The sequence below is a fragment of the Camponotus vicinus genome, unplaced genomic scaffold (assembly GCF_025532165.1).
Source record: "Camponotus vicinus isolate PSW18456_S1 unplaced genomic scaffold, iyCamVici1.0 SCAF_7, whole genome shotgun sequence".
In the NCBI taxonomy this organism is placed as follows: Eukaryota; Metazoa; Arthropoda; class Insecta; order Hymenoptera; family Formicidae; genus Camponotus; species Camponotus vicinus.
In genome coordinates, this window is record NW_028141979.1 from 16,371,073 (window position 1) to 16,392,572 (window position 21,500).

Genomic DNA, 21,500 nt, shown 5'->3' on the forward strand with positions numbered 1-21,500 from the left:
TTTTATAAAATTGTTGTGTGTCTGCTTAGGACAATTAACTTACTAAAGTTCACTTATTTCTCAAATTAGCGCGCTTTTCCTAGATTTACTCTTTCAACTCTACTCGGAAGCAGGGTTGGGAGAGTTAACTCTGTGTACATTTACTATGAGTTTTGGAACGAACAAACTCCGCCCATATAGTAGGTTACTTCGCGTTTTAGAACGACCATAGGTTAACCCTCTTACTCAGAGTAAGGTTTTGGAACGCACCCCTGGATGGACAAGATAGGAGCACTGGAGTACCTGCCCGAATCCCTACCCTTTGTCAAGGAAGGGAAGCCATTCCGAGGCTCGAGCGGGAGACTCGGCCCCTCAACAACACCGAGGGAGCGTGGCGCGGAAGTGATGCTCCTCCACACCACAACTAGTGACGGTGCCGCCGCGTAAGTCAACGTAGCGGCGTGGACGGGCCCCCATCCCGACAATTTTTGCCGGAGGGGATCCGCTCACAGGGATAGGTCGCCTGGGTGGGGGGCGGACGTCGAAATCGCTCTGCATACCCGGTCCGCCCCCCCCATACACCCGAGCAGGCATCCGATGGGGTTTAATGGGTATACTCCGTTAAATAGGAGGAGTCCAATATAACTTCCACTCCCTATCCAGGGAGCGCGGGTATCCATAAAGGATTTCCCCACCGATATAAAAAAAACACCCGATTACGCCGGCGCGAATAATCTGGTAATATAAAATGAGGGTCCCCGAAGCATTTGATACTTGATCTGTCCGATCAGCCGACTCGAAATCCTCAAGGCAAACGAGAGACCAAACCGAACCGATTCTCAAAGCACTAACCAGCACACAGAAGATGGAGCAAACTTCTCTTCGGCCGAACGATCTCGGTTGTGCCAAATAGAGTGCAGACTCCTGGCCGAATTTACGACTTGAAATCTTGTCGCCTAATTGCGCTAATTCGGGAGTGACTCATTGGCGCACAGTACAATTGGACACATTGCAATTGCACACCGTGCTATTAGACACATAAGATTGCGCACCGTTCGATTGGTCACGTTACATTTGCCCACCGTTCAATTGGACACAGTTCTTTTGCGCACAGTTCTTTTGCCCACAGTTCTTTTGCGCACATTACTTTTGCCCACATTACTTTTGCCCACATAACTTTTGCGCACATTACTTTTGCCCACAGTTCAATTGCGCACATATACTTTTCCATGCGAAGGGAGGTTCCACATGGGTTTGCAACGGGGCGGGGGGGCGGGGGGCGGGTGTGCAGCTGTGCGTGTACTTTGGAATGCAAACTGGGATTCCACATGGGTTTATAAAACTGTGGGCAAAAGTAATGTGGGCAAAAGTAATGTGGGCAAAAGTAATGTGCGCAAAAGAACTGTGGGCAAAAGAACTGTGCGCAAAAGAACTGTGCGCAAAAGAAATGTGTCCAATCGAACGGTGCGCAATCTTATGTGTCTAATAGCATGGTGTGCCATTGCAACGTGTCCAATTGTACTGTGCGCAAATGAAGGCTTCTTCGCTAATTCTATCCTGGGGTAGAGCTGGAGGTGCCTCAAGTCGAGCGATCTCGACCAGCGCAATTCCCTCCGATTCTTTCACCACGGGTCGTAAGAAAGAATATATATGTAAATATATATATATGTATATATATGTACTGAATAATTTATACAATGCATTAAAGCGTTATTTTCAAAATTGCTGTTTAAATCAGATTATTAAAATTTATTAAAATAAGATTGCAGTTATGAAATGAAATTAAGATTATTAGATATACAATGTGTACATGTATTGCGACGTTATATATTTTTATATAATCCTCCTCGGGTGTTAAAGAGGAGGTGAAAGGGAGCGAAAACATTGTCAAAAACACAAGACGAATAGAGAGTACTCGCGCTTGGAGGAACAAGGATGGAGGGTGTTCTGTGCGAGCCTCGGCGAAGCGAAGGCCGTATCGAAATATCGAAATTGGGCGTCAGATACGGTCTTTCACGTATCAGTTCGTTAAACACCAAAATAATACGAAAAACGCTAGCCTTATTTGCCACGGGCCGACTAGCTTGCCTAACAGTAGAGGGGCAGGGTCTATGAAAAAGGATGTTATAATTATTTTATACGAGGCTTCAAGGAAATTCACAAATTCGACAAGCGCGACAGAATTTAACGATCACGAAAAGCTAACACTCAAATTTCGTGGACTTAGTATAAAGAAAATATAACAAATTTATTTTCAAAAAGAAAATATAATAAAATAAGTAATGAATTAAAGAAAGAAATAATAGTAACATAAATTAGAGAATCAATGAAATATAATATTACGGGCCCGGAGAAGGATGGGTCGAAGGAAAGACGTGACACAGATAATTTTTTCCCGAAGTCGCAACAGGAGGTAAGCGACTCGGGTCGAGCGAATTTTGACTCGAAAACAGGTAAACGACTCTCGTTAAGTCACTATTATTCCGGTTCGAGCGTTCGCTCGGTCCCCTTTTCGGTAAAGGAATCTAATCCCTTTTACACGAGACGGGACCAATGCGCGATCTTTAGTGATTAGGAATGAGAGCAGGGTAATTAATTAATTAAGAAATTTATTTGCAAATTTTAATTTAACATTTATTTATATAAAAAAAAATAATTGATAAAATTTAGACAAGAGAAGAATGATATAAAAAATTTTTATAATTAAATGCGCTATATCTTGTGTGATGAGAGTGTGAGTGTGGATGTGTGTGTTTTATCGCGTGTGTTACATGAGTACGGAGATCGTCAGTCGAACAGATTAAGGGGGAATACTATTTTTATCTTTATGCTCGACTGGAGATTACAATGATTTTTAGGTTTTTTTTGCAAATACAAAATTAATTGTGGATGTCTGTAGAAAGTGGAGGGGAAGAAAGAGGATTCCATTCAGAGTCAACATCAGATATAAAAATTATAAACAAAGAAGAGGGAAAAGAAATAAATTAAAGATCAGATTGACTTACAGTTTTGCAATAAAAGACGTTAGTGGTGGTTGAGTTGCGACTCTCAGTGGACTCCTGGTCTTTAGCATCGAGGATGATGGGATGCTTGTGGCGCTTGTTCGATGACCGAAAGTGTGTGTCCGCATCACGCAAACTGAGTATGGACTGTTAAAAACCAATGACGAACTGAACTGACTGATATGATCGATTGAACTGACTGATCTGAAATGACTGACTGAAGTGACCGACTGAAGTAACTGATTGAAGTAACTGACTGAAATAACTGACTGAAGTGACCGACTAAAGTAACCGACTGAAGTGACCCAGTGCTCCTTGAGAACTTCTCTTTTTATACCCGATTCGGTTTACTTTTCCGGTACGTGTCTTATCCTTCGATTAGATTTTAGATTCATAAAATTTGTTCAGGTGTCTAGGGTTTTGAATTTTTATAAGATTTATCTAGCTATTGTTTATTAGATTTGTCGGTTTAGGTTGACTAAATTCGTCATCGATTTCTTATTTTCCTCCCTGATAAGTTTCGAAATGTTACTATTTCTATTTACAGAGGGAGGAATATGTTGTTTTTCGTCGATATATTTTTCTATTGCTCTGCCTGTATTTTTTATCTTCAGATAATTATTTCTTAAGGGGATCGGTGTTGCTTCATTGTTAACATTTCTTGCGTGTTTTTTCGTGATTACTCGTAGATATTCGATGACAAATATAGATTATTATGAGACGCGAGAGGCCCTATTTGATCAGTGATTTTGCTTATCAGTAATCGAACGATCGTTGCCGCAACTTCGTGAAAAGAAGGAATCATGGAGTCGGCTAGACGTAACAATAACAAATAATAAGTCGATTGCGGTGATCATAATCGTACGATAATCTATCGAAATTCGCAAAACGTGAAAGTCAGGAAGATCAAATATTCACGCGATACCAAAATTCTAAGAGAACGTTATCACATTCCTGATGTTTCTTCTTTTATCCCTTTTATCCCTTTTATCCCTCTTTTAACCCTTTTTTTATGGCGACTTCGCGAGACAGAACGGCGCTTCGAAAAACGTAACGATCTTTACGGTACTTTTCCCGCAAACGTAGTTTTACTCGCTCTAATTTTTGATCTTGATACTCTAATCGGCAGCAATCGGTTCGAAAGAATGCCTAATGATCAAGCGAGAATAATTAATTAATTTGCGAAGACGATAGAACTTGTTTGCGACGAGCACGGTTAATGCGATCGATAATCGATAGCTTTCGGACGACGATTACACTGCTCTTACTCTACTTTTCGGCGTAACGCTCAGTAGGATATATAGGTCGGTTCCAATTCAGGTCCTCTCAGGGAGGTGGGGTGCGAGGGGATCTCAGTGGAGCAGGGGGGGATAACGTCACGCGGAACGGAGGGGATTTTGGTGGCGCGGAGGAATGTCACGCGGGACGGAAGGGATTTTGGAGGCGCGGAACCTGCGGGGCGCGGGACGCACATGTTGGACGCTTTATGGCAAGTATAAACAAAAAAACAGCGGTATTCCTTTGAAGAGGATCTTGGGGCTGACCCAAAATCATCTTCCCTTTTTTTTATTTTAAATTATTATTTTTTTAATGAAGAATCGTATCAGCACCGATATTCGGCTGCTTTATGCTCTCGCAGTACACCCCCAATATAAGTAATTCTAGATTTTTTCAAATTACGCGTCGCACAATTTATAAACAATATAAACAAATGCCGCCCCAGAATCATCTCTCTCTCTCCCTCTCTCTCGGTCATCTCTGTATTATCGCAAGTATAAACAATATTACCAATGTCCGGTTGATAGACAATATAATGATAAACAAAATAGCGGTATTCTTTTGAAGAGAATTGGGCGGATGGAAGTACATGCGAAGAAATTACGTCATGATTTAGACTTAAAACCCTTTATTCTTGTTTTACATATTTTTCTTACGTACTATAGACTAAAAACTAAAAACTAAAACTGCCAGCTCGCAATCGATGAGCTGAAAGTTGTTGAAAGCATCACTCGCGCGTATTACATTTGATACTTCTTTCGGATTTATTACAGTGGACGTGATATTGGAGAATTGCGTAAACTTGACATCAACTGTTTTGGTAATTTTATCCAATCGATCAAAAGTTACATCTATGCATTGATTGAGATCAAACATACGCTGTAACGTCGATTCGATTATCATCATGCATACGTTTGAAGATCGAGACTTATGAATTTGACGTCGTTAATCGTACGAACTCTCTTGTTAGCGGTCCAACGCTTATGATATTGGTCATCTTTAAAATCGTTCCAAAGGAAATTTTGAATATTGCGACGTTGCTCGTAGAGTCCCTTTTACGTTTCGAGAGATAATATCAGTTCCTTTCCTCGATGATCTCCTATGGCAATCTCCACGTAACTCGGTGGACCCTCGTTGATACCAATTTCGAAGAATTTGAATTCCGTAGCTGTCAATGCGTATCGTCTACCTAGTATACGAACCGCACGACGCTCCAATGAAATGCTACAGAAAAAATTAAATAATAGTAATAATACAATTTGTAAAAATATAAAAATAAAAAGAAGTTAAACGAAACTTACTCGTCACATTTGTTCTCAAACGATGAAGTTTTATCACTCGATACGTAATTATTCACGCATCTTCCGATGCTGCTGCTGCTTCTTTCGACGTAGTACATTTCTCTGAAGTTATGGAAAGTGAACCACGAGCAGTTAACGCGACACTGATCGTACAAGAATTAACCGAGTATACATGATGCTCATCTTCCAAAAGTATAATGTGATGGGGGATCAATGCTTCTAACGCATTGAAATTTAGGAGAAGGGGGAAACGGCGCTCGGATAAAAAATTCTTAGAAACGCAAGGAAAGGATTAGGGAGGGGAAATAAGAGAAAACATATTAATGTTTACATATTTTAGTTAGCTCAGTGGTAAGAGCAGTCGCCCGGCAAGCGAAAGACTCGGGTTCGATTCCCGATTCAGCGACTTTCAGCCCGATATTTTTCTCGCCTACAAACAGGGGGGAAAAGAGGGATAATAATTAAATAATTTCTCGAATTGAGAATTATTTAAATTTGCTTGGTATCGTACCAAGAAAATTTGTGCCCTGTGCACACAAATAAGTTTCAACGAAAACTTAATTCTCGTTGAACTTACGCACTACCATCCGCGTTTGGCTCTGATGGCCCGTTTAAATTTAAGTTTATATTACATATTTTATTTTTCTTTCAATCCTTTATAGCGTTGCGACCACCGTTAAATATTTTAAATACATTTTGTAATGTGCAATTCTTAACATGTTTTCCACATCGCATACTATTGGTATTATCTAATTTATTTAGAGCACCAATATCTTCATAGTCTGCATCCAAGGTTTCAATAATATAGCCGTTTCCCACATCATCTAGTATATCGGTCAGCCATTTTCGCTTTTTAAGTCCTTTAACGTATACGACAGATGATTCTTCTTCTTCTTCTTCTTCATATATCGTACCAACAACAGCTGTTGTAATTACACGCTGAGCCAAGCCATAAAGAACGTTTCCGTCGTCGGAATGTTCGTTCTTCCCATTGCAATTCATGATGATTTCTAATCACCCATGAGATGACATCGATCAAATTTTGTAAGCACGCTCCACGGTACAGAACTTGCGAAAAAGTAATGTGAGAGGACATATCACTTTCTCAGGACTGCCGCTTCCTTCACGAAAAATAGTTTGTCGATGGTAAATCCTTGCAGATCTACAAACATCGGTACAGACATGACGAGATCTCTCTCTCTCTCTTTCTCTTTTCGATGCGTCAGTCGAGAGGAATGACGAAACTCTAAAACCATCTCGTAACACTGATTTATATTCTGCCCTTCTCTTGTGTCGATGTTGTCGCGAACACTTAGGTGATTTTGCGTACAACGTTGGTCGGATCAACGGATCAACGGATTGTACTGGATCACGCGATCGTGTATGATGAGACGAGTGAGTCCCGATTGCGCACATTCCCGATCGGACATGACTATATTTCCCGATCGGACACAGTCCCGATCGGACACAGACCCGATCGGACACAGTTCCGATCGGACACAATCCCGATCGGACACAATCCCGATCGGACACAATCCCGATCGGACACAAATCTATGTGAAATCGTACAATAACAGACCTCGCACTGAAAGCACAGGGCGGTGTGAATTGAACTCATTTCGCGTGTAAAGTTGCAAACCCATGTGGAACCATACAATAATAGACTTCGTTTCGCATTAAAAGCACAGGGCGAAAGCATGTGTCCGATCGGGTCTGTGTCCGATCGGGTCTGTGTCCGTTCGGGTCTGTGTCCGATCGGGACTGTGTCCGATCGGGTCTGTGTCCGATCGGGTCTTTGTCCGATCGAGTCTGTGTTCGATCGGGACTGTGTCCGATCGGTTCTGTGTCCAATCGGGAAATATCATCGTGTCCGATCGGGAATGTGCGCAATTGGGACGATCCCGATGAGACAGTAGGCAGTGGTATTCGTTCTCCTTACACTTGAATTCCAATATCACATCCACGGTTACGCTCTTGATCGATTCGTTTTGTCGAGAACAATCGATAATCACGAACGGACCGTTAAGTAAAAACGTCGAGACGGTGAGACTCGGCTCAAGATACTCGTATCCGTAACAGTTCTTACAGAAGCGCATGTACATGTCGTACAGAATGGATCATCTGTTTTTATCGAAATCCAGATTCATATCGTCGTACGGATAACATTCGGAGTTCAGATAGAGTTGTTTCATGTTGATCAATTTGCAGTCGTCGAATCGACTCGTATCCTCAGGCATGACATTCTTCAGGCCTGTCTGCAGAGCGAAGACAACGTATCGTGATTTCTCCAGCTGAGTCACGGTCTTGATGTCCCACGAATGCTTGGTTGTACGCTGCAATAGCGGAAACTCGTACAGATCCCACGAGCGAAAACCCATGCTAAGATATCGTCCGCTTTCCAGAGCACGCAGCATCGACAGCTTTTTGATCTCGCTCAACAGCACGTGTGGCATTCGCCATTGTATCTTGAATATGTTGATCACAGGCACCAGCGTCGAATCTCCAAACAGACAATTGTTGTTGTTGCGCGATCGTATTAACATCAATTCGTGACGAGCGTTAATCACCACGCGTCTGTAATCCTCGCAAAATCCCAATAACATGTAGAGCGGTACGCAAAAATTGAAGTGTCCATTCGCATAGGTCGGCGCATCCCAGCCGTCGTTCCTCATAATCACGTTTCTATCGGATGATACTGTTACAGTGTTTGAGTATAGTAGTTATTCCTACGTTTCTATTGCGATCAATCTCAACGCCATCGAGTTCGTATCGAATTTCATCGAACATGAATGCGACGCAATTATTTTCCAGTATCACATTATCTCCTTCAGCTAGTGGTCTGTTTTTCGTTAGTTCTCCCTCGATGTATAGAAAACTCATACGGCAGCGTATACAAGTCCTGTTGTATAGGTATTCCTATCTCGTCACTGTGTCCGAACGTTGTATTGACGAACGGTTTGTACGTGTGAGTCTCGATCATGACGATACAATCGTCAAAGATTAGTTCATCATCGATTTTGAGGATGTCGGTCATCGTTCAGCTGTTCGCACCGCGAATCCCAGAGGTTGCAAAAACGCAACGTTCGATGCGCTGAGTTTCCTTTTCTTGGATGTTTGGATATTAGCGAACGTCGATGTTGTTGTTGCTGGCCTCGTAAAAATTGTGTTATCTCTCACGTCTTTCGATCCGTTCAACACAAGCATCTCATACGTCGCATACGTACGTTATCGCCGTAGCCGTCATACGTGCAATTTTACGGTGATCTCTTCTCTTCGAAAATCGAGCAATCATCCGTTCTGGTTGACAACGCGTAATGTTACCCGGTGGTACCCTCGGTGAAAATTCATATATCGTATGAATGAGTTTGGGAGGGTCCCGTTAGCGCACGGTGCGATAGCGCACTAACCCAATAGCACACGAAAAATTGAACACAATTCCCGATAGCCCACGTCCCTTTAGCACACATCCCGATAGCACACAATGTTCCACATGGGTTTACAACGGGGTGGGTGACGAGGGGCGGGGGCGGGGGTGCAGTCTGTGCGTGTACTTTCTCATTGGTGCTATCGGGATTGTGCGCGATTTACTTTGTGTGCTATCGGGATGTGTGCTAAAGGGACGTGGGCTATCGGGAATTGTGTTCAATTTTTCGTGTGCTATCTGGTTGGTGCGCTATCGCACCGTGCGCTAATGGATCCCGCTCAACGAGTTTGCCGTTGTACGCGCCCGCGGTCACGTTACACTCTACGCGGATAATATTTACGTTGATAATGTTAATCGGCATGTTCGATTCGTACCATTTTCGCGGCTCGAAAATACAATTCGAGAATCCTAGCAGCGATCCAATGTTGTTGGGTTTGCTAAAGTTTATTCTGTAGGCGCATTTGATCTCGCTCCTCATCGTGTTGTAATTAGCGCGGAGCACTATCGGATATTCTCCATCTTCATAGTCACCGTCGTCAATGTGTTTCTTATCACGTTTCCGTGAAATTGCATGTTTCAAAGATTCATGTATATCTCGCAACTCATACGATCCCTCGAGAAGCGTAATTTCCACGTCATCTTTGTCAAAGTAAAATTTATTATTCGAGGAATTCACATTCGGTATCGTGTGATAAATTTCAAAATCCTTTAGACCGAGTTCGTATTCATCAAATGGTGGCTCAAATTACGATAGGAAAAAAGTTTGCCGCGAGAACGCTATTCTTCCCAGTCAACGTGAATGTCATAGACATGTCGACAAAACTGTTTAACGAATACTGAGTTAAATAGCGCAATATCTGTCTTTAAATTCGCATACATCGACCGTTCGAAGAAACTGCAAGCACAATTGTCCGCAGATGCTCTGATCGTAAGTTTGAACAGGTGTGTAATTGTACTGTATCTTCGTTACGTTTTGTCCGAAATATCGCACCAATTTATTCGGTGGTCGAAAATTGCCGAAACTATTAAAATATATAACGCGATATTCCCCCTCTTTGCGTACGCTACCCAATGAGTACCTGGTTCTTTGACGCTATCCAAATTTACGATGCCGCTCTCGTTTTGATATACATATATCACCGATCGGTAACGAGTTACGCATGAAAACACCTCTAAAATATGGAATGCGCATACATTTTGCCAGTTGTAGCAATTGTACGTTGGTAGTTGCGCCCTGCGGCATTTTTAGCGTCTCTTTGACGTTTTTTTTTCTCGTTGAGGCTCCTCGTCCGTATTTGTAAGGAGCAAGATATAATCCGCGACCTTCCATGGCGATTGTGACGTAGCATTTCTTGCAACCGATGTTGCGCGGCTTCACCGTCTTCAATACACCAGCCGCTCCACCGATCAGGGATCCGAACGCACCTAACATTAGTAGAATTGGCAATACACCGCCGCATTTCGCTATCAGAAGTATCCGTTTCTTCGCCGTTTTTTTTCTTCGTCTTCGTCATCTTCAGATCCATACCGAGCTTCGTTTTGGTTTTCATCGCTGCCCAGACAACTGTAGCGGCTCTCTCACCGAAAGTCGAATCTCTCGTACCGATGCGATTTCGCGCTTTCTCGGCAAGTATCCTATCCGCCGCGTGTCTCTCGGTGAGATCGTTGCTCTGAGAGTATGCTATATCGTGTTCATGACACGCCGCGTCCAATGGGTTGATACCTCGATCGCTTCTGACCCACTGCTTCTGGCAATCGCGTGCCTCGACCGCAAAACTAATAGCCGGGAATATGGAATTCGATCGCAAGTGTGTTTATCGCGTGATTTAATAGATCTCTACATATTTTCGTTGACATTCGCTGCAATTCTTTATCAACGGCGCCGGACCGTCGATGTGTGTTTGCTGCCACGGCTGATTGTAATGTAACAGCGACGATACGTCTGCACCTCCGGATCCGCCTTTATGTGTTCCGGAAGCTTGTCCACACGTAGTGGTAATCACCGCACAGAAACAGAACTGCTTTTGACACAAATTGTAGCTGTTCTCGACGCTCAAATCGCGAATATCGAAAGGACTTGATGGCAGAACAAGCATTTTTTCTCTTAGAGCGATTCGTGATTTCGCGCACCTATAAATAGACAGACGTTCGATCCAATCGGGAGTGTCGAAAAAATGAGATTCGTGCGACAACCTTTGACGATACGCGTGACGAATTGCGATGACAGATTACGATGAATGCGGGACAACGCGGAGATGCGTAGGCACAGTACGATGCTACCGACTACTATACGCGCAATCGTTTGCGGCCCCTCGAATTGTGATAAAACGTTCTGATAAGTCTACCGGAAAGTCCGCACGGTGTATGTTTCGAGAACGTGTACGCTGGAGTCGCATATCACTGTGTTAAAAAGCAGCATTAGGTGTGAGGTCTGGATCACGCGTGCGGCGTTTATGCTGACTATACTATTTTATATAAAACAATTAGACAGTCTTATTTATTAATAACGAGTGGACATACCTCTCATATGGAGATAATAAATAAAGTATCTTCGATACTATCGTAACTCTCTCCTGCTTGTTTAGCTTATTAAGAGAGGAATATAGTAGAATAAATTAACTTAATGTATATTTAAGTTGTTCAGTAGGAACTAAATATTATAATATAGCTCCTATTAATTAAGTTGCAGTCTTATTATAGAATATACATACCTCTCATATGGAGATAATAAATAAAGTATCTTCGATACTATCGTAACTCCCTCATGCTTGTTTAGCTTATTAAGAGAGGAATATAGTAGAATAAATTAACTTAAGGTATATTTAAGTTGTTCAGTAGGAACTACATATTATAATATAGCTCCTATTAATTAAGTTGCAGTCTTATTATAGAATATAAATAGAGTTAATTACTTATAAGTTCTGTCAAATGAATCTTACTCCTCAAACAAATTAGTTAGAATTAGTTGTTAATTTTTACACTAAAATATCATAATTGAATAGTATAATACAGAAATTACGTTAAGTAAACTAGCTGTCTTATTACAGAATTAAAACAGTTCTTATGAGTACTGCTACAAATGAATATATATTTCTTACTTATTAAATTAACTAACTAAAAGTTCTTGTTATATTCTTTTATTAAGAATAGTATAATATAGTACATGTATAAGCAATATAAGTAACATTAAAAGGTAGACTTTATTATCTTAAAATATAAGTATGAATGAGACGCGGTCTAGCCTGAGGAATTAATTTCTACTCAGCCTGGGTCGAATTAACTTCATTTCGTGGTAGCAAATTAGCACAGATATTAATATAGTATAGAATATTAATTATTTGAATAGTTGTTTGGTTGTAGTGTTCAGCTTTATTGAACAATCTGAACAAAGAGGAAACCAATCAATTAATTAAATATAAAATTTGCTAATTCTTAATAAGAGAAAAAATAGAAGTCTATTAATACGTATAATTTTATAGTAATTAAACGTAGGTGTTAAGTCTTTCAGAAGAAATAGATTATTAACGATTTGTAGCCGTATTGTATGTATATAATGATACGTAGCGTCATATCTTTGCAGCTATATAATTTTAGATAATTTATACATGTAGCTGATGAATTACCACCCTAGTTGTGTTAATTCATTGCTGCAGTATTATGCTGTATTAAAACCTTGATTGTATTTTGTTGTTTGAGTTGATTGTATCCCGTAATGATAACTCATTTTCGCTACGGTTAACTCTTACAGATAAATTTGATAGAAATATAATATTTATCATAAATTTTTATAAACGGTGAATGCATACAGCTAGTATGACATAAATGAGTATAAATAAACTGAAACGTGGAAGCAACTTTGTTAAATGCGGTAATGAGCACATAACTGTCATTGTAAGTAGGTCGTATATAAGCTCCTCTTGACGATAGATGATAGATGATTCAGTTGAATGCCTGATTATGCATGGCTGCGTGTTATAGTTCTGTTAACATAATAATAGGTACCTGTAAATATAAACAAATAGTTTATAGGCTATAATAGATTGTTTTGCAAACAATTCTTTAATAATATATGTACTGATATAATAATATATGTATTGATACAGTAAGCGTTTAGGTTACTGTATATTAAAAGTAATGATTTTTCTAGAATAGCTATACTAATACAAGAAGAATTTCTCCTATAGCATTATTGTGAATTATAGTATTACCGTTAACTATAGTCTTGCTTATAAATAATCGCACGCAGATTGACACATCGTATAAACTGCATGTATCATTTATGCTTTGGTCGCTAACAGATGCCCATGACCTTGCATCTGAAATGCAGTATCTATTAGTTTAATGTTAATTAATCTGTTAACATAATAGAATTATTGCTTCCAAATCACGAGGTGCCTGTTTTATGACAGGCGGTCGTGAAGTTCTTTATATAGGTTATTAAATAACTTCTTATATCTGTGTATGTAATCGGAAGACGAAAGCGAGAATTAATCTAACTATTTTTGCGGACACATCCATGTTCATTCCGTAATGAATATATAATTGTAGATTTAAGTAGGCATAACCTCTTCTTGATAATTGATGATTTGGTTGCACACCTGCTTAAGTATAGCTGGGCGTTATGACTCTTAATGCAAGGGTACCTTAAATAGAAATAAACAACATTGTTTATTTAAGTAGATAGCCTGGTAAAAAGGTAAAAAGAAGAAGAAATTAATTCTTGCATAAGAATAATAATATATGCATCTATATAGTAAACATTTAGGCTACTGTATATAGGCAGCGATTATTCGCTTAGAATAGTTAATTAGATATAAGAACACCTTACGTTATCATGTTATTATTAATTATTGCCTCTGTTTATGAACACAGTTAGTTATTCACAATACTGCACAACGATCGATATATCGCACGAGTCGGGTGTACATGTAATCTGCCTCGTCGTCTACTGATATAACCACGATATTTGCACCTGAAAAGAAATGCAATAACTATTAGATTAATGTTAAGTATTGCCTGCGTGCAGTAATAACTGTATTATTGATCGAAAGCACGGTGTGCCTGTATTTTGACAGGTGGTCTCACGTTATCTACAGTATAGATGCGCGACTCTATAAAGTCGACGCTTAGGCCTCATACATATGAAAGGTGTTCGTAAACTCGGCGTACAGCACTTAGTAATAGTGAAATGATGTATTAATGCAATTTGTGATAGAATTAGCCTAATATTGTAAATTTAGTTACTCATGTTATGATATTATCTTAAAGTTATGAATAATTTTTGTTTTTTCTTATACATTATCATAATATAGCTTACAACTAGTATATGAATAAATAGTTTAATTGTATTACGAGTATAAATAACGCATTATGCTAAAGGAATGGAGTAATAGCCAATGATTGTTATTGAGTATTATTATAAAATCATCTTATTTTGAATATTTTGTTTAGAAAACATAAGTGTGTATTGCGGAGTAAATAAGCGTAATTTGCGAGTTCAAATTGCACTGTTGTGATCGTTGAGCGGAGTATAATTAGAAACTGAAGACCGGAAGTACGAAATTGATTCACTGCGCAGTGGTCGCACGCGCTCGGGGGAGGATGCGCGTTGGGTGGAATAATACCTGTTGGACTCCTCCTTTCTGACCACGTGCACAGAATTTGCACTGTGCTGCGCAGTTGTTTATATAAGTGCAGTTTGGATGCGCGGTAGGGGGAAAGGATATCTGGTGGGCAGATCTACCCCCAGGCTAAATTAGAACTCGTTTGTCCAAAAATACAGTAATATAACCTATGTAACATCTTTAACTATAATTAATGTAATTGGTGATAGAATTAGCTTAATAGTAAATTCAGCTATTCATTTAATAATATTTTCTTAAAGTTATGAATATTTTTGTTCTTTTTTACACATTATTATAATATAGCTTATAGTTAGTATATGAATAAATAGTTTAATAGTATTACGAGTACAAATAACGTATTATGCTCAAAGAATGGAGTAATAGTTACTGATTGTTATTGAGTATTATTATTAAAACATCTTATCTCGAATATTTTGTTTAGAAAACATAAGTGTGTATTGCGGAGTAAATAAGCGTAATTTGCGAGTTCAAATTGCACTGTAGTGATCGTTAAGCAGAGTACAATTAGAAATTGAAGACCGGAAGTGTGAAATTGTTTCACTGCGCAGTGGTCGCACGTGCTCGGGGGAGGATGCGCGTCGGGCGGAATAATACCTGTTTGACTCCTCCTTTCTGACCACGTGTGCAGAATCTGGTATTGTGCTGCGCGTTGTCTATATAAGTGCAGTTTGGATGCGCGGTAGGGGGAAAGGATATCTGACGGGCAGACCTATCCCCAGGCCAAATTAGAACTCGCTTGTCCAAAATATAGTTATATAAATTAGGTAATATCTGTAATTATAACTACAGACTTGATAGACTATTGTTAAAGTTTATACATATATATAGTATATTATCCATCTAAGCGCAATATCTATCTAAGCGCCATACAATTAGAAGCTCCAAATCTGAAACGCGCATAGGAATCTCCAATGAGTAACATGGAGGAAAGAATTGACGTGCGAGAATATATGCGTAAATTAGCGACAGAGGGAGCTACTCCTGAGGACCTTGTTTCCTGTGCAATACGTAACTTATATTCTTTAGAGCATAGTAGTATTATTGAGCATAAAATCGCTTTGATTAATAACATACGGACATGTATCGCGTACGTTAAACTTCTTTACGACTATGGCCAAAATATGGACCTGGCTCGTAAATATCTGTTGCACAGGATCAAGCTCTCCGAGGTGCGCGAGAAAGATCTCAACATGGAGATTAGTATTATGAGAGGACTGACATCTCCTGTTGAGGGTGTCAATCCTTCAAGTAGTGATACTTGTATTCAATTAAATAATCTAAATTGCACCGGTGTGCAAGATACAAATAGCGACCTAGAATTAGAGATAATCCTCGACACTAGAGTGATTCGGGAGATTGATCATTCTAAAGAAGCATTGTATAACATTATTAGCAAACTAGAGGATAAGAAGAATGTGCTTGAAGAGATTGAGCAACAGAGGACACGTCCATGACGCTCTTATCCTCTATGGAATATAATAAGTCCTCATTTGAAGAGCACACAGAAGCCGATAGCTCTTTTCGGGTTGAGCGGACCCAAATCCAAGAAATAACAAACCGCCCTAGAGTTTGCGGTGCTCGAATTTCGCCGCAAAAAATAATATACAAAATGGAAACGTCACAGGAAATTGAAACAGGCTTACTGTCTCAGGGGGCCCTCGGATCCCCCAGGGACCGGCACAGCGGTGCGCCCGACGCCGCTGGGTCGACCGTCACTCGACGGGAATCATGCGAGGGCACTGCGGGAGTGGATTTGGACAGCGCTCCCGCGGAACAAATAGCTGTCGAGAAGGAATCTGTGGAAACGGTCTACCGGGATCCTATGGAAAAAACGGAGGACAACACAGCGCGGGAAGATCACGAAGAAAGGAAGATTTCTCCACCTCCTGAAAAAACATATACCCATCCTGAGGAGTACGGGGAGGCGTTGCCACTTCCGGTGGTCGGGAAGAGGAAGGCGTCAACCTCTCCGGATTCCAAAGATGAAGATAATGAGATAACAACTCACAGGCCGCGCAAGACTAGAGTTATAGTGAGTGAATCCCCTTTAGTTAAGCTTAAACAGATGGAGCCCTATGTGACGCTTGACCGTATCGTTATAAGTTCCGAAGAGGATAGTATGGAGGAAAGTCCATCCGTAATATCCACCGGTAGAGAGAAAGAAGCACCACTCACTCGTAGTGCCAAGAAAAAGAAAAATGAGGAAATTCTCTCTAAGTCTAAGTCTAATAAATTCGGTGAATTAACAGCTTCTAGGAAAAATAAAATGAATAAAAACACTAATAAAGATGATGTAAGCATGTCTCTTGTATCATTAACTGATAGCGATTCATCCAAAGAAATCGATAATGATGACTCATCGACACATGAGGATATAGAGGAAGATGCTGCTAATATATCTGAAGAAACAAAAACAATTGCTAAGCCTAGACATAGAAAGAATAAAACGAAGATTATTACTAAAAACACAGAAGACACCTCTGAAGAGGAGAATATTAGTAAACTGTCGTATAAAACTACTGAAGTAGAAACTACATCTAAAGGTAAGACGAAAAATATTAGAGACAAGGACACAACATTTAAAAACCCAATTTCTACTCCCCGTGGTAAAAAGAAAATACCAGAAGCGGTCAACAAAGATAGAGCCAAATTAGAAAAAGAATATACACGAGAGGAATGGCTCAAGTTAAGTAGTGTCGAGCTTGGAGAAGCTGGCTTAGCCCACTTGGCTGAAATTGAAAGACAACGATATATGTGCGGCAATTTATCTGGAAAAGTCGATGGCATGATAAAGGACTGCAATACAGCTGCCACCAACATAATCGAAGCCCTAGTTGAGAAGCTTGAGACAACTGGGGATGTAATGCATCTCAAAACGCAAAATCTTAAGTTAAAAGATGAACTCTCCGAGGCAAGGAGAAAAATCTCCAGACAGGATCAAGAAATTACTGATCTTAGGAGAAGTATTATAAATTTAGAAAAGGAGGTTAACGCACTAAAAGAAGGGTGGGGTCCCTTCCCACAAAGTGCAAATAAGCCTCATAAGCCTCAAGAGGCAAGAAGCAATACTACTTCGTCATCCTGAGAAGCGGATCGCACACATAAATATAAACAACAGCCGAAGAGGAGTCAGCAGAGACGAGAAAATCAAGGAAAGAGTCCCACCCCGGGATGCTCGAGAGACACTAACTATATACATCGTAAGGAGGAAGAATGGCCTTCTGGCCCTGAATCCATGGATTGGTCCGTAGCGCAGACCACTGAACAGGAGACACGCGTCGACATGGTAAAGCCTCGCGAGACTAAAATTAAGGAAAAGCGTTCACAAGATGACGATTTAGTCGTAGTTCCTAGTCCTCACACTCCACTTAGAAAGGATATTAAGATAATCGAAAACAAGTTGTTGGTACCTCCCTTGCTTTATTCCGCTCCTCCTATTGAGGAGAATTTATACTCTAGTGATAAAGATAAAGAATGGAAGTTAGTGCCTAAAGGCGCCAAAAAGAATCGCGTCCCGGATATTAAAATATCCCAAAAAATGAGTCGGTTCAACGATACCCCGGATTCAGGGTCTAGCGCAGCATTCTCTTATCATAATAAAGCTAGAGTTAACGTCATAAAGTCTAATAACACTAAAAAGTCTAAATTTAAACCTAGGGCAATAAAATCTGCGGTAGTTACAATTACCGGTAAGTCCGACGGGGCAACTTATGCCCAGATATTGAGTAAGGCAAAGCAAAATGTCTCCTTAGCGAGTCTAGGAATTCAAGAACTGCGTATGCGCAGAGCTATGAATGGAGCATTGATTATGGAGCTCCCCGGTCCAGAGGGGAAGAGACTCGCCGGCGCGCTGCGAAATACACTTGAAGAAGTACTCAAGGACGACGCCCTAGTCAAAAACCCTGTGGCAACGGGAGAAATTAGACTACGCGGGATCGACCCAGCAACTACAAAAGAGGAAGTTTCCTACGAATTGGAAAAACTCAGTGGGTGTCCTCCTCGAGATATTAAGGTGAGTACCATCAATACAATGAAAGATGGAATGGGCATTGCGTGGGTTTATTGCCCCCTTGAATATGCAATTAAAATGGCGGAAAAAGGTAGCATAACCATCGGTTGGACGGTGGTTCGTATAGAGCTCATGAAAAAACGACCGATACAGTGTTTTCGCTGCTGGAAATTCGGCCATGCCCGAATAAATTGCAAATCCGAGATCGATCGAAATGGTACGTGCCTGCGTTGCGGCACAGCGGGACACGTAGCGAGTAAATGTAGTTTAACGCCTAAATGCTTGATCTGTGCGGAAATTAATAAAGAACATAGGCATAGAATCGGTTCGACGATATGCATGCAGAATCAAGGATTTCCTCGGGAAGTCCAAAAGATTCGCGGAACGGTAAAGAGCACGAGTGGAGGAATCGTGCAGTCGCACGGCGATCAATCTTAAATATAATGAGTTTTAAGTGCGTTCAAATAAACGTGAATCATAGTTGGTCAGCTTTTGACTTGCTTAAACAACACGTTCTTGAATCTGCGATAAGTCTTGCTGTAATATTAGAACCCCCAAATAATGTAGTAACTTCCAACCGCTGGTTTTCCAGCTCAGATAAATTAGCAGCGATACTTTGGAACCCGGATAGTTCCATAACAAATATTTGTAGGCAAGTCAGAAGCGGCGTTGGTTTCGTCGCCGTCAAATATGATAAATTTAATGTGTTGTCTTGTTATATTTCGCCGAACGTGCCTATTAGAATTTTTGAGAATACATTGGAAAATATAAGCGGGTGTTTTCGCGCCTTTTCGGGTCCTTCCATAATCGGAGGCGATTTTAATGCCCATTCGGTGCTCTGGGGCTCTTCTAGCACGAACAGAAGGGGTGCCCTGATGGAGCGATGGGCTGCATCTGATGGACTGTGCATTGTGAATAAAGGTGGTGCATATACATGCATCAGGCCCCAGGGCAGTTCCGTGGTCGATTTAACTTTTGTTTCGCACGGAATCCTTGATCGAATATTTAACTGGAGGATTCGTGAGGATCTTGAATCTCTCTCGGATCATTTGTATATTAATTTTGAAATCTCTAATAAAAAGAATCTCGATTCCTCGCACAACAAAAGATGGAATTTCAAGAAAATGGATATCGAATTGTTTGTTAACTCTTTAGAATTTATCGCCACATCTCAAGTGTCTGAAGATACCTTCCAATCCGCTGAATTATATTCTAAATGGATGCACAAAATAGTGAGAGATTCATGCAATGTCTCAACCCCAACGGTATCAGTTAGGAATAGTCGGAGGCTCACATTTTGGTGGTCCCAGGAAATCGCTAATTTAAGAACCAATGTCGTTAAAGCACGTAGACACCTCGTGCGTAGCAGACGCAATAGGATTTCTGTGAATGAGGCAGAATCGATGTATAGAATAAGCAAGAGAGCCCTTCGTACAGCCATTAAACGAGCTAAAAATAAATCCTGGGGAGAGCTTATAGCTACGATTAATAAGGACCCATGGGGTCTCCCCTATAAAATAGTATTGGGGAAATTACGAAGGTCCATCCCCACAATGTCTGAAACATTGGAAAAGAACAACCTAGATAGATTGCTAACGACTCTCTTTCCGAACAACGTGAGTACGATTCGCGCGCCCATAATTCCTCCTTTTGAATGAGACGAAGAGTTAGAGGTTAGTTTCGCCGAAATAATAAGATTCGTTGTTAAGCGTCCAGCCAAAAACACCGCTCCTGGGCCTGATAGTGTAAAAGCGACTGTTTGGAAAAAAGTTCCACCCATAATCTTACAGCACCTTGCAAAGTTGTTTACTGTCTGCATGCGAGAAGGAATCTTTCCAACCGCCTGGAAACGAGCTACACTCGTCCTAATCCCGAAAGGATTGTCACAAGATCCGACAATTGAAATAAAGGCTCGTCCTATTTGCCTGTTAGACGAAATAGGCAAGATCCTTGAGCGGATTATCGCAGATAGAATAAATCTATGGTTGGATGCGAATCCAGAATTCGATCTTTCTGAGAATCAGTTCGGCTTTCGACGGAACAAATCCACAGTAGACGCACTGATCGCAGTTAAGAGTTTCACGCAGGAGGTTGTTAGAGAGGGTGGAGTCGCGATAGCCGTTGGACTCGACATTACTAACGCTTTTAACTCGATCCCATGGTCGGTTATTATGTCGGCAATGGAAACCAGACGGATTCCTGATTATTTGCGTCGGCTGGTCGGCGATTATCTGTCCGCCAGATATGTGATGTGCAAAACCATCGATGGCACAACAGAGGAAAGATCGGTGAGGGCGGGCGTTCCACAGGGGTCGGTCCTAGGACCACTCCTGTGGAACGTCGCCTTCGATTCCGTTTTGCGTCTACGTCTGCAGGAGGGCTGTCGTGTAATTTGCTACGCTGACGATACCCTCGTCATGGCATCTTCGCGTAGACTCTTCGGCGCAATAGTGAATGCTAATTTGCAAATTGCTAGAGTGGTTCGCCACATATCTGAACTAGGCCTCACAATAGCGGAGAATAAAACGGAGGCAGTTCTGTTCTCCAAAAGAAAGCCAAACCTCATGCCGTCAATAACCGTCGGCACTTCTAGGATACTGGTCGGAGAGGCCATGAAGTATCTTGGCGTGATTGTCGATGGCTCTTGGAAATTCCGCGAACATTTCGGTTATATCGAAGCCAAATTGGGTAAGGTCTCAAGAGCCCTAAATAGAATAATGCCCAATTTACGCGGCCCTTGCGAGAGAAAGCGGCGCCTCTATGCGACTGTCATGACTTCAGTCATGACATACGCAGCGCCTGTTTGGGCAGAGACGTTATCCTCCTCCCCGTATAAAGTCTGGAAATCGTTGCGCAGGCTTC

General features: G+C 41.0%; 1 protein-coding gene and 1 long non-coding RNA gene across 2 annotated transcripts; both read right to left on the bottom strand.

Annotated features, from left to right (window-relative positions):
• Nucleotides 1-7,677: 7,677 nt before the first annotated feature.
• LOC145974245 (uncharacterized) lies at nt 7,678-8,163 on the bottom strand. Its single transcript, XM_083104049.1, has one exon. It carries the CDS (start codon nt 8,161-8,163, stop codon nt 7,678-7,680), a length of 486 nt encoding a protein of 161 aa, XP_082960175.1.
• Nucleotides 8,164-12,111: 3,948 nt separating this feature from the next.
• LOC145974655 (uncharacterized) lies at nt 12,112-14,041 on the bottom strand. Its single transcript, XR_014439757.1, has 3 exons — nt 13,550-14,041; nt 13,193-13,300; nt 12,112-12,986 (listed from the first exon to the last, which is right to left on the bottom strand). It is a non-coding gene; the product is annotated as an uncharacterized LOC145974655 (long non-coding RNA).
• Nucleotides 14,042-21,500: the final 7,459 nt, after the last annotated feature.